This window comes from Pithys albifrons, chromosome Z (genome assembly GCF_047495875.1).
Source record: "Pithys albifrons albifrons isolate INPA30051 chromosome Z, PitAlb_v1, whole genome shotgun sequence".
Lineage (NCBI taxonomy): Eukaryota > Metazoa > Chordata > Aves > Passeriformes > Thamnophilidae > Pithys > Pithys albifrons.
The window spans coordinates 70,903,109-70,919,907 of NC_092497.1; the positions used below are offsets into that span (position 1 = coordinate 70,903,109).

Here is a 16,799-nt window from a genome sequence, read left to right on the forward strand (position 1 = left end):
TAGAAAGCAAAAGGCTAGATCACACTGGTCAAAGAAAGGACTGTTCCCTCCCCTTTGACATCTTTAGCTGAAAATGAAAAAAAAAAATTAGGGATTGATTCTAAAGAACACAGGACAGATTCATTATGCGTATTTCTTAGCAAATTACAATGTTGGGGGTTAGAATGCCAATCTTTGTGTATCCTTCTTGGGGAGGAATGGTCCCACTGAGATTTATTGGGTTTTGCTTTTGCTCCATGGATGTTACTGGAGATCCTATCCCACAAAGAATTTCATTCTTGACTTGACAAGCTTTAGCAACAGCTTGCCTTTTGCACTGACAATTGGTGTGTCTTATGTATGTAACATATCTAGCCAGTTTTCCTGGCTTTATGACCTGCCTTCAGACTGTTACTGGAGCTCATAAACTGGTCTATGGACCTTACCACTAGCAGCTGTGAGGCCTTGCAAGGCCAAGCTATTGTATATATATAAAGGGTATTTAGAAGATGCTTTGTGAGAGAAGAAGGCAAGCCTTTTAGAGTTCAAGTCATAGCCTTCCCTGCTAAAGGTTCCAAAATTCAGTTTACTTCCTGGTCTTTGAATAGTGCATTTTATTGTTCACAGTCAGCATCCAACAGCAGAGTCAAGGGTAAATAAAGCTAGCCTGACTGTGAGTAGTGTGGTGCTGTGGTGGAAAAGGCCAGCAAACAAAGATTTCCAGAAGGAAGGAAGTGATTTCAGCGCTATCAGAAGACATAATATATTGCTTCCTGATTAAATATATCTACTGCGTGACAGAACGGAAAAGGAAAAGATAATCTCAGGCATGTCTGGCACATGCTTACCTAAAATACATTATGAACATTTCTGTTAGATGTGCTGCTGATGGAAAGCAGTAGCAAGTGCAAATTATTGCTAACCATTTTCCCATGTGCTTCACAAGTATATTTCGTCATTTTGCCAAGGAGAGAGCAAAGGTTCAATGTCATAATCAAAGGCTCAGTGCAAACAGGAGATACAGAATTAAGTTCCCTGGAGATTCATAGATCTGTCATTTTTTTCGCTTTTATCTTTCACACTGTCTTCATGGCCCATTACAGTTTCTGTGTTAGCAATGGAGTCACTGTGCTCCTCAATTCTGTAACAGAAGGATCTTTTGCTGTGGAACTCCAGCTGGCATGGTGGCCTGTCCTTATGGCTGTCCAGTTGAAGTAGAGAAATTTACTAATAAAATATAGAAAGGCATTACTGTAACTAAAAGCTGGGATCCTAGTTTCATTTTACTACTGAAAGTGACTTTTTCTATATTCTCAAGCCATGTCCTACTGACAATCTCTATTTTGCACAGGCACAAGAAAAATTAGAAGAAAAATAGAATAAAAACCAAATAATTTTAAAATTCCCTCTGTTGCTGACTGTTGTTCCTGAGAGTGTGAAATATGTTTCATAATCTGCAGAGAAACAGGGCCATGATCATAAACTTAAATTGCAGGGGTCACATGTTTTCTGTGGTAACAAATTCTGATACTATAAATGCAAAACTGTGCAGAATCAGATAAACAGAAAAATTAGCTTGCAAGTAACAGTTTTTTCTTACTCTAGCTTGTGAGGTGACAGAAAAAAAGTCTTGGTTAGACACGCTTTGAATAAAAATGTTCTTTTTCAGATGTTTTGTCCTTCTGAAAAGCCTCTAGCTGGATCCCTACAAATCTATGAGGCCTGATGGGATTCATCCCAGAATCCTCAAAGAGCTGGTTGATGTCATCACAAAACCTCTCTCAATGATTTTTTGAGCTGTTTTGGGAATCCAGACAGGCCCCAGCTGACTGGAAGCTGATGAACACTGTCATGATTTTCAAGAAGAGGAAGAAAGAGGACACCGGAAACTACAGGCCTGTCAGTGTCACTTCAATGCCTGGTAAAGTTATGGAGAAGATTATTCTGGGAGGAGGCAGTTAAATGCCTCCCTGACATCCGATCCTGTCAGATCTCGGAAGCTAAGCTGGGTCAGGCCCAGTTAGTACTTGGGTGCGAGACCTCCTGGGAATACTGGAGGCTTTAGGTTCTAGTCTTGAGGACTTCACTGTCACCATCCAAGCTCGCTCAGCCATGGCAGATGAACCTCAGGAGTTAAAGGGTGGGGCCAGTTCTGCGCACGCTGTGCCTCACCTAAAAAATCCACTGCACAGGCTCGAAGGGCTCACCCATGTAGGTAGAGCCCTTCCCAAATCTTTGTTCACGAAGCCTAGCCATACATACATTCTGGGAGGTATTGAAAAACACCTGAAAGACAACACAGTCACTGGTCACAGCCAGAATGGCTTCATGAAAGAGAAGTCCTGCTTATCAAAGCTGATTTCCTTCTATGACAAGGGGATCCACCTTGTCAAGATTTATCAAGGGAAGCCAATTGATGTCATCTTTTTGGATTGCAGTAAAGCTTTCAATACTGCCTCTCACAGCATCCATCTGGATAAAATGTCCAGCACACAGCTGGATAAACACATTATGCAGTCGGTGAGCAGTTGGCTCACGGGTCAGGCTCAGAGGGTTATAGTGAATGGGATGACATCACTAGTGTCTTGTCATTAGTGGAGTTACACAGAAATCCCTCTTGGACCCTGTGCTCTTCAACATCTTCATAAATGACTTGGGTGGAGGACTTGAAGGGATACTGAGCAAGGTTGCAGATGACACAAAACTAAGAGGAGCTGTTGACTCCCTTCAAAGCAGGGAGGCCCTGCAGGGAGACCTGGACAAGTCAGACTGGGATATCACCAACCATATGAAGTTCAACAAGGGAAAGTGTCGCATGCTGCACCTGGGATGGGGAAACCCTGGATGTTTGTACAGACTGGGGAATGAGATGCTGGAAAGCAGTGCCATGGAAAGGGTCCTGGGAGTCCTGGTTGATGACAAGTTGCATATGAGTCAGCAGTGCCCTGGCAGCCAGGAGGGCCAACCATGTCCTGGGGGGCATCAGGCACAGCATCGCCAGCTGGTCAAGGGAGGGGATAGTCCCACTCTGCTCTGCACTGGGGTGGCCTTGTTGTGAATATTGTGTGCAGTTTAGGTGATGATCCTTATGGGTGCCTTCCAGAGCAGCATATTCTGTGAAACTTTCACCATGTGTACACGTGACTTCTTCCTAATAAAATGAGTATTTCTTACTACTTTCTTTTGCAAGTCATTTACGTCATCCCTGTATTTGCAAAACTCACAAGGTATCACAGCATTTTAGAACCTTTTTGAAAATCCTCACAAACCTGAAACTGCTTCTGTCACTGTGCTTCATGACAGTGACAGAAAAAAGTCAAAAACGCAAAAATGGAATGCATCATAGGGAAAGACAATGTATTGTGATGGTAATCTATTTAAAGCTGGTTTTCCACTTCTGTATAGAAACAGAGCTGCCATTTATACATGCTGCCAAAGTAGTATTTAATGAAATTAATCAAGCTACAAATTGATCTGACTAGCAGAATTGTTAAAATACTGATCTTACTGCATTTTCAAATTTGGGTAGCAGCATATAATACTATGCAAGGTTTTCTGAGTGGTTGTTTGACCTGTGAATTGTTCAGAACTCTGTTACGGTGCAGCATCACAGTACTGAAGAAGATAATCCTTGTGGAATAGATATCTAATGCATGTTTGATTTATGTTAGTATCTTGGGAGTAGCGAGGGCCGACAGCATCAGAGTCACATCTTTAGAGGACTGCTGTAAGAGATATTGTACAAATGATCATCAGTGTATTCTATAAACGGCAACTGGAATTTTGAGGATATTCATGGTGACTGCAAAACCATTTTTTCTTCCTCCGTGACATGCTGCATCATGACACTGCAATGCACCAAAAAAAAAAAAGGTTAATTGCACAAATACATGAAAAATTGACCAAATTGTTTCATAATTAGGATGTAAAAAGTTTTGTTATTTCGCTTGAAATCCACCTACCAGCACCCATTTCTGTTATTATATTCCATCTCCTATGAGCATTTACCAAAAAACTTTTTAATATTAACTACCAGGGAAAAAAAAAAGGCCCAAGATTTTTTTTCCCCTAAGTGTAGGAATCATGCCAGTTTCTTTGTTCCTACTAAAACCATTCTGACTGGCAAATGTTAAATCCATAATCTGCCTGAGTGGAAATGGGGCCTGTATAAAATTGGAATTTGCTCTAAGGAACATAGCATTGATTTTTAGCCGAATAAAATATGGAGGTCCCAACAGTAAAATATGACATTTTTAGGGGTAGAAAAGTCTATATATTTTTGATTCACAAAAATGTTTTCATGAAATTTCCTCTTTCTTAAAAGGCCTAGTTTTTCATTCTGGTGATACAGGCATCCCTCAAGAAAATAGATTTTGTCCCTTCTCCATAAAATCATAATTCTCTTTACTAATTTTTAATCAGACCTGTACTAACTTTGTATTTTATATTGATTTTAGCTTGTACCTTAGTTTGTCAGTTATCTTAACCATGCATAGCTTTAAACAAAGAGGAATTTAACCCTGTTAGCTGTAAGCTAAACTTTAAGAAATAAACCAAACCCTTGTTTAGATTAGAGGCTAACCTGTAAGAAATAAATCAGAAAACCTGTATAGGTTGAGGTTTGAAGCTGTAACATTGTTTAGTTAAAAGGAAATACAGGGCTGCAGAGATAAGAGGAGCCCATAAGATCTGTTAAAAGTAACCCAAAATACACTGCTTAACTGTCCTGGGTTGAGCTGGCAAAACGCCAGCTGTCCAGAACAGGGTGAAAAGGGTTCCTCCTCCCCCCAACCAGCTAAGGGAAAAGAAGAGGGAGAGAAAAGAAAACCCCTCAAAAACCAGGTTTATGCTGAAACTAACTACATGTATTTATACAGAGAAGAGAAAACTAAGACAGAACTACAATATAACACACACTTACACAAGTTACATATATATATAACAAGGAATAATTTCCCACTTCCCAATTAATACAAAGCCCATTACTCTAAATTCATAAGCACTCCAAAAGACACTCAACAAGAAAGAGAAAGTATAACAACAAACTATTTCTACTTCCCTGAATGCAAACAAAATGCAAGCACAGGCAACAGGAGCAGGGCCCAGCATAGTAGAGGAGCTGCTGGATGTCTTCCTCTTAGTGCAGCCATGATGGATCTAACTAAGCCACTCCCACACACTGGATTTTACACCCTTTGAGATGATGTAGTATGGTATGGAATACAATATTATTGGCTGGAAGAAGTCAGCTGTTAGCTAGCTCAGCCCAGCTCAAGTCAGCTGACAATTTCAGGCCTAATCTGAACTTTAAAGCCTAATTTTTTGGCCTACTTGGCTAAACCCATAACATTAACTTTGGGGAGGGTTAACAGTTGTAACTAAGTATTTAAACCTGGAAACACAAAAGTCTCGTGGAACATGTCTTTGGTGGAGTTACCCCACATGTTCCCAGTGCTGAATAAAAGGAAGGATTTTGTTCTATTCTACTGGATTTGAATGTTTCTTAACTCACTGTTGTAAAGCAGGAACCAAAATGTTGCAACCTTGAAATGACATAGCAAAGGAGACTTTTGATTCCTAGTTACCTATAGCTGTTAGCTGCTGATGTTCCTGACTGCTTCAGGAATCTTTAGCATGAGAGCAGATCCTGAGCTGATGTAAGCTGGCATACCTTCATGACCTATGATAATCAAATCTTGCCATCTTAGATGTTGGTGGAGTGGTAGCCTTAGTGAAATGCTTTAACAGTTGATTTGGAGGACGACTATGAACATGCTAAAATATATATATCTAAATTTAGTCAATATAGTGATGGCATAGATGGTGGGCTCTTGCAAATGTTTAGGCTGCCTTTGCTCCTATCTGACCGCTTTAGATTATGGCCTTGCAAAGTGGGGTTGATATCCTCTCTGAGCAGATTACCCTCTTCTGTCCTAAGGGGCAAGAACTTGTGAGCGTTTAGTTTTCTTTTCCCTTAAACTTGATATCTGAATTTGAGTTCTCATCTCTGCCTAAGTGTCTGCATTTAAATTTGCAAGTGGGATTTTCATTCAGCTTGACAAAACACCTTGTCAAAAGAGGTGTCTGGATAATGGAAGTGAAGATAGCTCCTTGATGGTCTGTGATGTACCTATCTTGAAAGAAGAGTCTTCACCTCCAGAAAGGCTGAAAACTTAACACATCCTCTTTCTCCTTTGACTCACTCTTGTTGTCTGTAACAGTACTTAACACAGAGTTTTACAAATTAACTTTCTGCTTAGCAAATAGTTTGTTAGTCACCTTAGCTGAGTGACTGATGATGAGGATTGTGAGGCTTAATATTGACAAAGTGACGAAAAACTGAAAGCATATTTAGAAGAAAGGGATGACCTGCCTTTTTGACTTCACAGTGACCACTGCAGCAGACTATAAGGCTGCACTTCTGAGATTGTAGTGTATTCCTTAGCTAGAGTAATGATGAATACGAAGGGAAGGAGCAATTGCTATGGTTTATAGAAGTGAATTGGGATGTTTAGGGCATCTGTGGGGATGATAAACCATGTCTTTGCAAGTTCTCATGAACTATAAAAATACATCAAAATGGTGAAATGTAAAGCTACAGCCAGAAAAGGCTGTGAGATTAATTACCATGGGGTACTTCATGTCCTTAGAGTTGAACTACAGTTATTAAAAATGTATTTTACATATTTAAGTGCTTGCATATTGGCATAGTGTTGTTTTCAGGGACCTGAAATCTTTGTGGTATAAAGCTCCTCTGCAGGTTTAGCCATATCATCTGTAGTAGGATGTCCATTTGCAGAAAGAAGATTGATTCATGAAACTGAAAATGAATAATAACTTTCAGAGGATTGAATCTATCCCTTGTCCACTGCAGAACTGGTCCTAACAGTGCCTTTTTTGGGCTTTTTGTGGCACTTCATTAGTCTTGGTAAAGCACAACTCATCTACATTCAGAGTATTGATGTTTCACTAATGCCCCATTTTGGTTACTAATTTGCAAGATGCTGACAAAAAATCCAACAGCTGAAAGCTATTTCCTATTGCACAGATAATTACAGCCTGCATTAGTAAATGTTTAGCTATGATGTGCTTCCAGCTTTGTTGTAGTGAACTGGAGTGAATTTTAAATTATTCAAATGTCTAGATTTTATTAATGTCATGTGAGTGAGTGACTTTGGGTATTCCTTCTTGTTATACTAAAAAAAATTGCTATAGAAATGAATTGCTACACTGGTTGAAACCAAGAGGGAAAACATGTAATTTTTTTATTGTTTCTCCTTGTTTATTACTGGAATCACTTCACTGAAATCAGTAGTTTAAAAGTTATGTTGCTGATTAATTTCTTATAACAAATACCATCCTAGTTAAAGATTAGTACATTCACTGGATCATGCGCACTTTTCTTAGTTGTGGAATTACACCTCTAAAAGACTTAGTGACTGAGAATGAAATTGCTAAACTCCATTTTGTACAGCACCACATAGCAGTTATCATTCGAATCTGTTACTGTCAATATTATTGACTTGTAAAGGGAAACATGGTTCACTGTGTTCCACAAGGAAATGAAACAGTAGCACAGAGCAATTTTCCAATTAGTTTTCAACTGAGTATTTTATAAAAAACCCAGAATATTTGCTAAAGACATGACACCAAAGTTCCCTTTCATTCTCTCTAGATATGTCAATTAGGTAGTTATATATAACTCACGTGACTCTCAGGCTCTGCATGGTGTGATTGTAGTATGTGTTTTATTCTCTCTCTCTCTCTTGATTTTTACTGGTGAAGGTCTGCTTGTGGGTTGAGTCAGTACCTGAGAGTTCTCAGGCATGGGTGCCAGTTGCCTTCTGGGTGGCTGGAGTCAGGTCTTGGGAGCTCCTAATTGCTCTGTGCCTAGGTGTGGTTTTTATCCTTGGTTCAATACTAAGTCTCTGAGGCTTAAGCAGTAGTGCATTATTTCTGATTGTTTAACTTAGAGTGTATTTGAAATAAAATTTTCAGAAAGAATAATAAGTCTGACAGTTGCACTCACTTTAGAGAAGAAAATCTAACATTTATCTTTAAAAATACTATAGCTAGGTTTTTGAGTTGTTGCTGACTGTTTGTTGTTCTTTTTTTTAATTGCAGAAAGTGAGTGAAAAAGTAGGAGGTGCAGAAGGAACCAAACTAGATGATGATTTCAAAGAAATGGAAAGGGTAAGTCAAACTTCAGATGCATATATTCATTATTACCATGCATTTTTTCTCTCAGGAATTTCAAAGTTTTTGTCCCTGAATCACTCAAATAAGTTTGAAAGACTTAGCTTTTATTCAGCAGAACTGAGCTTTCCATTTCCTGTTCCTGTTTGTTTTCTAACCAAGGCATATATGATGTGTGACTCTCTATAATATACATATTTTGTTCAGAGATTGAAGCTGATATCAGCTACAAATTAGCTTCAGTTAAACTATTGTAGAGGGTCTCTGAAAACAGGGTCTGTCTAGAAGATTATCACTTCAGCAGCAAAGAGTGCTAGCAAGTCTCAGCTCCTTGAGTATCAGTCAGAGAAGCAAGATCTGTCTTCTGAAGTGTGTTGACAGAGGCACTGGAATACTTATTGCCATGTTCAGATCCTGTTAGGCAGCCTCCACTGGCAAAGTGCCTTGGGTAGATGGGACTAAGCCGCCACAACAGGCTGCTTGCTGGCAGAGGTAGCACCAAGTGTTTCAGTGGTAGGAAACAAAGCCACAGCTGTGTGTTGCAGTGATAATATTTCAGCTGAAAGAATCAGTAGGGGCAGTTTTTTTCTGGCTTCAACTTTGAAAGGTACTACCCAATCTTGTAACACAAGATAGTGCTAGGTGATTTGTAGGGTATGTATGTGATATGTAGCTCTAATTAAGAGAAAAGCTATTTGTCTGTACATTTGTATAGTGAGGTGGTAAAAAAACCTTGGATAGAAAAGAAAGGAGTAGGGCATATCCTTTGTACTTCTGACAGAGAAAGTATAGACTTGGTTTGTCCCCTCTCGCTCAGCTTCCCTTTGAATGTGCTGCCAGTATGGGCACTGCCACTGGAAGATACTAAGGAAGATTCAAAAAGCTGGTGTAAAGTTTAGAGTGGAAAAGAGGAGATTGCAACAGCCGGGGGTGAGTCCCACATAATGCTTGTGGGGGCATGGGTTGGCTGCCCAGGAGATAGGAGCACTGAGAGCTGAGAATGGAATGGAGTAAATTCACCAGTTTCTTTCACATTCCCCACCTGGTGCTATGTCCATTGCCAGCTTTTCTGCAGGCAGTGGACATGGTCCCTCTGACCATCCCTAGCCTTCTGTTCCCTCGCCCCCGCTCTCCTCTGCAGACTTCTAGCCCTTTCTGGATTCCCTACAGGCAGTTCAGCTACTTATTTACGCAGGTCTGGCAGACCTCTCCTGTTTTTTTGTGTAATGCATAGAGCAAGACCTGGCAGATGGCAGTGGCAACAGGAAACACGTCAGTCACAGTGTGATACAACCAACCTACTTCAGGTGTTCTTTATTAAAATAGGAACTTGCTGTTGGGGTAAAGGAGTTCTCTCTGTGGGACACGAGCTACCCTGCAGAGAAATGCAATGTGTCCCCATAAAGACAGAGTGCAGGACAGGTAACGGGGATCTCCCAATCTGCCAAAACAGCATTTTTTCTTTGAGACCTAGTTCAGAGAGGGATGCAGGCTTTTTCTGCATTCCATTTAGAAACCTGATAGCGAGTGAATCATAGAATCACAGAATCAAGAAATCAACAGGGTTGGAAGAGACCTCCGAGGTCATCAAGTCTAACCCTTGATCCAGCCCCACTGTGACTGCTAGATCATGGAACTAAGTGCCACATCCAGTCTCATCTTAAAAAACTTCAGGGATGGAGAATCCACCACCTCTCTGGACAGCCCATTCCAATGCCTGATTACTCTCTCTGGAAAGAATTTTTTTCTGATATCCAACTTAAATTTCCCCTGGCGGAGCTTGAGCCCGTGCTCCCTTGTCCTATTGCTGAGTGCCTGGGAGAAGAGACCAGCTCCCACCTGGCTAGAACTTCCCTTCAGGTAGTTCTAGACAGTGATGAGGTCACCTCTGAGCCTCCTCTTCTCCAGGCTAAATAACCCCATCTCCCTCAGCCTCTCCCCACAGGCCTTGTGCTCCAGTCCCTTCACCAGCCTTGTTGCTCTTCTCTGGACTCGCTCCAGCACCTCAATATCCTTTCTGAACTGAGGGCCCCAGAACTGAACACAGTACTCAAGGTGTGGCCTCACCAATGCAGAGTACAGGGGAAGGATCACTTTTCTGGTCCTGCAGGCCACACTATTCTTGATACAGGCAGGATCCCATTGGCCTTCTTGGCCACCTGGGCACACTGCTGGATCACGTTCAGCTTTCTGTCAGTTAGTACCCCCAGGTCCCTTTCTGCCTGGCTGCTCTCCAGCCACTCTGTGCCCAGCCTGTAGTGCTGCATGGGGTTGTGGCCAAAGTGCAGGACCCAGCACTTGGCCTTGTTGAACTTCACCCTGTTGGAATCAGCCCTCTCTCCAGCCTCTTCAGATCCCTCTGCAGAGCCCTCCTGCCTTCCAGCAGGTTGACACTCCCTCCCAACTTGATGTCATCTGTAAATTTGAGAATGAGGGACTCAATCCCCTCATCTAAATCCTCAATAAAGATTTTAAACAAAACTGGGCCCAACACTGACCCAGTGCTTCCTAGGAAAGCAAGAATTCTTACTCCAGAAGAAAGAAGAAAGTAATGCTATTTGGTTCTCAGTATTTTAAAATCCTAAATACAGAAGTCAGCCAGGGTGATATAAATGATCAGTGCATCCATGTTGGTAGGTTTCTTGAAACTGGAAACTGAGTGAATACCCAGTCTTCCCTATCCCAATTTTACCAGACCTTGCTCTGAAAAAGGTAGACAGCCCGTTTTGTCATTGGTCATTGGTTTTGACTGACTTCTGCTTTACTCCTATTTTGCTAGTTATTACAGAATCACAGACTATTCTGAGTTGGAAGGGACCCACAATGATCATCGAGTCCAACTCTTAAGTCAATGGCCCACACAGGGGATTGAACCCACGACCTTGGCATTATTATGACCAAGTTTTAACCAACTGAGCTAATCTCAGCGGAGCAAAGATGGCCAGTTCTCAAAAAAAAAGTTGCCAGTTACTGTTCTATCAAAAAATTTTCTCTGTTGTGGATGGTTCCCTAGTTGATGTAAAGAATCTGCACTGTACAATGAGTCGTACCAAATTCCTAACACATCCTGAGATGCTCTGTACTAATGGTCTTGAGAGTGGATCTGCTCTAAATTGAAATGGTGTACTTATGCTTTAGTAGTTTTTTAGGGATTATCATCACTTCAGTACCAGGGCTGTTCTCAGGGACATAAAAATACAACTATAAGAAGAGTTAAAAGAATTTGTAAGAATAGAAAGAAAGTATCTCCCTTCTGTCCTAACTTCATGTTTGTTTTTGTCTAACATTCTGTTCTTTTAGAAAGTGGATGTTACCAGCAGGGCAGTTGTGGAAATAATGGCAAAGACAATAGAATATCTTCAGCCCAATCCAGGTAATGTAATTTCACAGTTTTACAGTACTTGGACACTTTTTGAAAGTACTCTCCAGTATAAAGTCTGACAGATCTCATCCTCACTGGTGCAATTAAGCTTAACACAAAATTGGTGAAATTACTGTGAAATAAACAAAGGAAATGAGTACAGGCTTCTGTGTCATGCTGTTGGGGGCAATGGAGTGTGGCTTTGGAAGGCTTGTTTTTCTTCCGTGTCTTCTTCCTTTATGTAAGGGGACAGAATACACCTACCAACCAGGTGCATTTACTTATAGGAGTCTCAGTATCAGCACTGTGAGCATGGGGACTCCCTTGAAGCTGGAGATGGCTATGGACTGCCCAGGGACAGCAATGCAGGGCCTGCAGCCAGGGCCCATCCCACTGCTCCCACCAGAAACCAGGCAGCCAGGGGCACTGGAGCAGCAGCAGCCCTGGGCATCAGGCACCTTGCTGGATATGGGAACCGGTGAGGCCAGGCAATCAGTCCACAGGTGGGGATCAGGAGAGGCACAGTAAGAGGTGTCTGCATGAGGCATATATTTCTTTTACTGTTTAGTTATTTACCATGTGAAAGAAAAGAACCAGGCAATCCTCACAGACCATGAAAGAAAGGCAGAATTCTGAGGCAACTTCCTCAATGGCACAGGAAGAAACATCACTTTTCATCTGGTCCTCTGGTGATTTCCCATCCTTTAATTAGAGTTACTGGAAAAAGAAGGGTGCAAAACACCTGTTGATGCCATACTGGAGAAGACAAGAGAAGACCAGGTGTCATCAGAGATGACTAAATTGAACCTTCAAAACAGAAATCAAGGAACGTTTTCTGTGGGCAGATGAAAGAACAGGTTTGTGTTTGGGCTGATAGATAGCTACATGTTCCTCTTTTGCCAAAGGATCCTCGCAGGGAGGGGTGATCCGGACATGTAATAAATAAGTAAACAACTAAAATGAGGAATATGAAGATTTTTATCGTGATCTATGACCATAAGTGGTTTGATACTACCATAAGTGCCAGCATTGCTGACAGGGTTAACAGAGTTAGCTTGTGCAAAATCAGGGTGAAGGTTAAATTAGACTCTCTAGCTACCAGAAGTATCTTAGAATTTCATGGAAATACAGACCAAATTCATTCATTCACACTGAGGAATATATCTTCCTAATAGCTGAAAACACACTTTAACTGGTGTGAATTATTTCAACTCCAGTGTGGTATACTATGATCTGCTGGTATAGATTAATTGGGGATATTTTTATGTTACATTACAGATAAAAAGGATAATAATAGTTTGATGATGCTGCCACTGGATTGAAAGAAAAAAAAACAACCAAAAAACCAACAAACAAACCAAAAAGGATTAATAATATTTACAAGTTCAAGAACTGCTAGAGAGAAAATAATGATCACTAGAATGGTTTCTGTATTCTGTTACAGAATGTGTTCTGTATTATGATCACTAGAATGGTTTCTGAATGCTCATCATCAGCAAGTACTCCACAGGAAAAGCAATAGAATTGACAAACATTATGGGACTAGTGATAAAATTGTTAACTACTGTCAAGGTGCTGTTTTGCAACACTCTGTAGACTGAGTAATAATTTTGGCTGTTTAGTGGTTCTCTGACTGCCTTCCTGAGTGGTTAGGATTGCTGTGAATTGTGAAACAGGCTCCCAGCAAAAGCAGAGAGCAAAATTTCTGGAAGTACCTAAGGGTGTGAATTCAGGCACTTTGCTGATATAGTGCTGTGCAAAAGAACAGTTTCCATAGTCCAGCTGTGCATCCTTTTGTTTGCTTGTGGCACATGCAAATAGCATTAGAAAATGAAAATCATAGTAGGCAGTAGGAAGATTTACTTTCATACATATAAAACGAGATTGTGTTATTTATTCCATTAGTAAGAGGAAAGGAAGACTCTTTTCAGCACTCACCTGATCTTTGATTATGTCAGTTGCAGAGAGGCTCTGTATAGTAACAAGAATTGCATAGAAAATTACTGCCTTTTTTTCCGCAATAAAATTAAAAATTTTCTCTTTTTAAATTCTCCCTACAACTATATTACCATTTACATAGGGTACCCAAATGCTATTTTCCAGTATTTCCCATTTGATTTCTCATTTTCCTAAAAATTACAAGTATTACATTGGGAAAAGGGAGGAATTTAAAGGGAAAAAAATGAAAAGAAAGCCAAAGATCAAATAAATCCTTTAAAAGCAGTATTTAACAGAATAATGAAAGTTTCCCTGGGTTTGCTGGGGAGAAGAGGGATTGGGGTGTAGCACACATTCCTTTGTAAGTAAGATGTGCCCTGAAAACAGCAATAGGCATGGAGAACATAATGCTGTGGTTCTAGAAATCAACTGGCTTCATGGCATTTTGAAATATCAACAAAAGAATTATGCATCATGGTCTGACTTCACAAATCAGTTAATTAATTAATACTGGAATGGAAAAAGAAAAGAAAAAGGATATTACAGACAAAAGTCAAAATTATTGAAGGAGATACGGAGCTATGGTTAGTGCATATCAAAAAGAGAGCTTTGTGACTCCACGGTTATGCAAAAAAAAAAAAAAAAGATGAAGGACAGCTGAAAATTACCAAAGTTGAACATGATGAAGGTTTTCCATGCAAATGTACATGACTATAATTTCAAGCAGAACTAATGCAGGATGAAGAAGATTGAAAGTACAATGAATGAGTGATTGAATTCACTGTTCAAGGTTCTTTTAAACTCTTTTAACAGCATTCTTATTATTCAGTATGGTTCTGTTAATACTTAATATTAAGGTAAATCGTTACTGACACCATGAAAGTTAATGTGAAGGTGAAGGAACGCAAATGGAAAAATAATTGACCATTCAAATCACTTCCATGTGATGTTTTGTACAAATTTACCTGTCCTTGCTCAGGCTGAAATATAACTTAGATAAGAAAGCACCTAGTACTAGCACAATAAAGCAATAGAATTGAAAAGCTCAGGGTGGGATTTTGAAAGTGGCTGAGTACAAACTTACTTTTGTTCCCATGGAAGTTACAGGAATCAGCTTTAGAAGAAAAAAGTGGAATGAGACCACTGGAAATTGTATCCTAATATTTCCTACTAAATTATTATTTTATTGTAATCATTATTAAATTATTAGGTTAATCATTCAAGCATGAATTTTTCAAGCTTTTGTTTCTTCTCTTTAGGATGTATTTTTTGCCTTTCCCTTGTTATCCTTTCATCTCTTTCATTCTTTTCCATATGTGTTGCTTTCTTCTCTTACCTTGCTGTCCAGAATCTAGCCACTTCATCTTTTTATATTCCCTCCCACATTTTTTCTTTTATTTCTGAAAATACTCCCAATTTGTTCTTGATTTAATTCAGCTTGCTGCCTCCATTTCCCTGACTAATTCTGTTTGTGTGTTAGTTTCTTCTGTGCTTCTGTATTTTCCCATTGCCAATGCCATATTTAAAGGCCAGACACTTCATTAAAATGCAGTTTCTTATATTGAATAGTCAGCAAATCTGCTGACTGTAGTTTTGTAGTGGTTAGAAAGGCATCAAAAAATTCAGATGTTGAAAAGCATGATCTGGTGACAGTCAAGAGTAGACAGAAAACTAACAAAAATGTAATTACAATGAATTAAAAACATGTCATCCTTTCATAACTGCTTCTCAGGCAAAATAAGTTCTTTGAGACTTGCCTGATTTCCGGTGCCTGTTTCCATGTCTGTGTTTGTGCATACATTTGTGAGCCACAAAGTGAAACATACCTAGCGACAAGAACTATCTCTTGACATGCACTTGCAACCAGAAATTGAGAGAAAAATATTTATTGCCTCCAGTCTGCTAGTGTTTTGTTCCATTGCAGAAATGCATGCAAGGTTGAGTTTTGACCAATGAAATCAGTACACAACAGTGTGAGCTAATAACGATTTGTAAACAGAAGTACTACCTTATCAGGACACCTAACAAAGGTGCCTTTGTAAAGGGGAAGGTAGAGACATTCATAGCTGCCCTCCTGTAGCACAGACAATAATGTAGTTAAGAAACATCCTGTGAGTCAGCTTGCTGGCAGTGGGGTTCAGCTGGCAAAATTTGAAGTCAAGTGACATTAATTCACTCTCTGCAGTCCATTCACATTCTGCAGTTTCAAAAATTCACTAAAGCAATCATCAAACAAATTAGTTCTTTTGTGTTTGCTGTCTTTGTTTTCATCAATTATGATAATTGTGCCCTTTCTTCTGATCTGCAGTTGTGTGTCTGAAATAAAGTTCAAGCCAAGTACAGTTGAAAACCATATTGAAGTAGGAGTTTCCCCAAACTCCTATAAAAAGTAAAAAGTGTTTCAAAGGTTGTTGGATATCATGTTTGGGCACATAGGTTTTTTTTAATATTCTGAAACAGAAAAACTTTGAACAATTCCAAAAATGTGTGTTTAATCTTGAATGTACCGAGTCTGAACTTTTTCTTCAGAGGAAGGCTGCCTCAGTCTCTATCCCATCTGCTACCTAGGGATTTTAAGATTAAGAATTTGGAGATATCTTAAAGATTTTCTTACCTGTCACGTATCAGACATGCTGTCTTGGGAGTGTTCCTGGGCCTATTTCTGTCCAGGTTGTTTCAAGGGAAGCTTTGGCTTAAGGTTCTGGACAGAGACTCCTCTCTAGCCTACCAGCAAAATAAAAATGGCAATGACTAACAGTATTTTGTTTGTTTGCTCTGAAAACAATTAATGGAAACAGGGTTTAGTCTTAAACTTGGATAATGGCTTTCAAATACATTTTAGATCTCTCAGATAAATTTAAACATGGGAGTGCATTCACAGCTGTGTAGGCGAGCAACTGCATGTTTGTGACATCTGTCACTTGCCTTCTTCAGCTTCCAGAGCTAAACTCAGCATGATCAACACTATGTCAAAAATTCGAGGCCAGGAAAAGGGACCAGGCTACCCTCAGGCAGAAGCCTTGCTGGCAGATGCGATGTTGAAATTTGGCCGAGAACTTGGTGAAGAATGCAATTTCGGTAACTTGTTTATTTCCTTTTCCATTATAATGCAATAAAAATGATAGTAAAATTTCATATAACTGTCATTATTAAAGGGCTGTGTTCTTACAGAAGATGAATTTCTACAAGAATCGTTAGAGTTCTGCTTCGTCACATTTTTCCTTTAAGGTTGCTCAAGGCCTGTTTGAGTATCTGTTGCAAATTTGGGCTAGAGAATTTTTTCTCATGAATGAAAGTCAAATTGTTTCTATTTGGACCCATATCC

The 16,799-nt window shown here is 39.8% G+C and overlaps 1 protein-coding gene across 2 annotated transcripts in view; it reads left to right on the forward strand.

Moving 5' to 3' along the window:
- The window catches only part of SH3GL2 (SH3 domain containing GRB2 like 2, endophilin A1), a 112,979-nt gene that overhangs the window by 84,239 nt on the left and 11,941 nt on the right, over positions 1–16,799 (forward strand). The window contains exons 1-4 of one of the 2 annotated variants that reach the window (XM_071581320.1): positions 7,854–7,873; positions 8,104–8,172; positions 11,476–11,548; positions 16,409–16,552. In XM_071581320.1, coding sequence (XP_071437421.1) covers positions 8,164–8,172; positions 11,476–11,548; positions 16,409–16,552 — 226 coding nt within the window. In that variant the 5' untranslated portion in view covers positions 7,854–7,873; positions 8,104–8,163. Of the gene's footprint in view, positions 1–7,853; positions 7,874–8,103; positions 8,173–11,475; positions 11,549–16,408; positions 16,553–16,799 lie in introns of those variants that run through there. The other variant, XM_071581319.1, reaches the window with a different exon arrangement.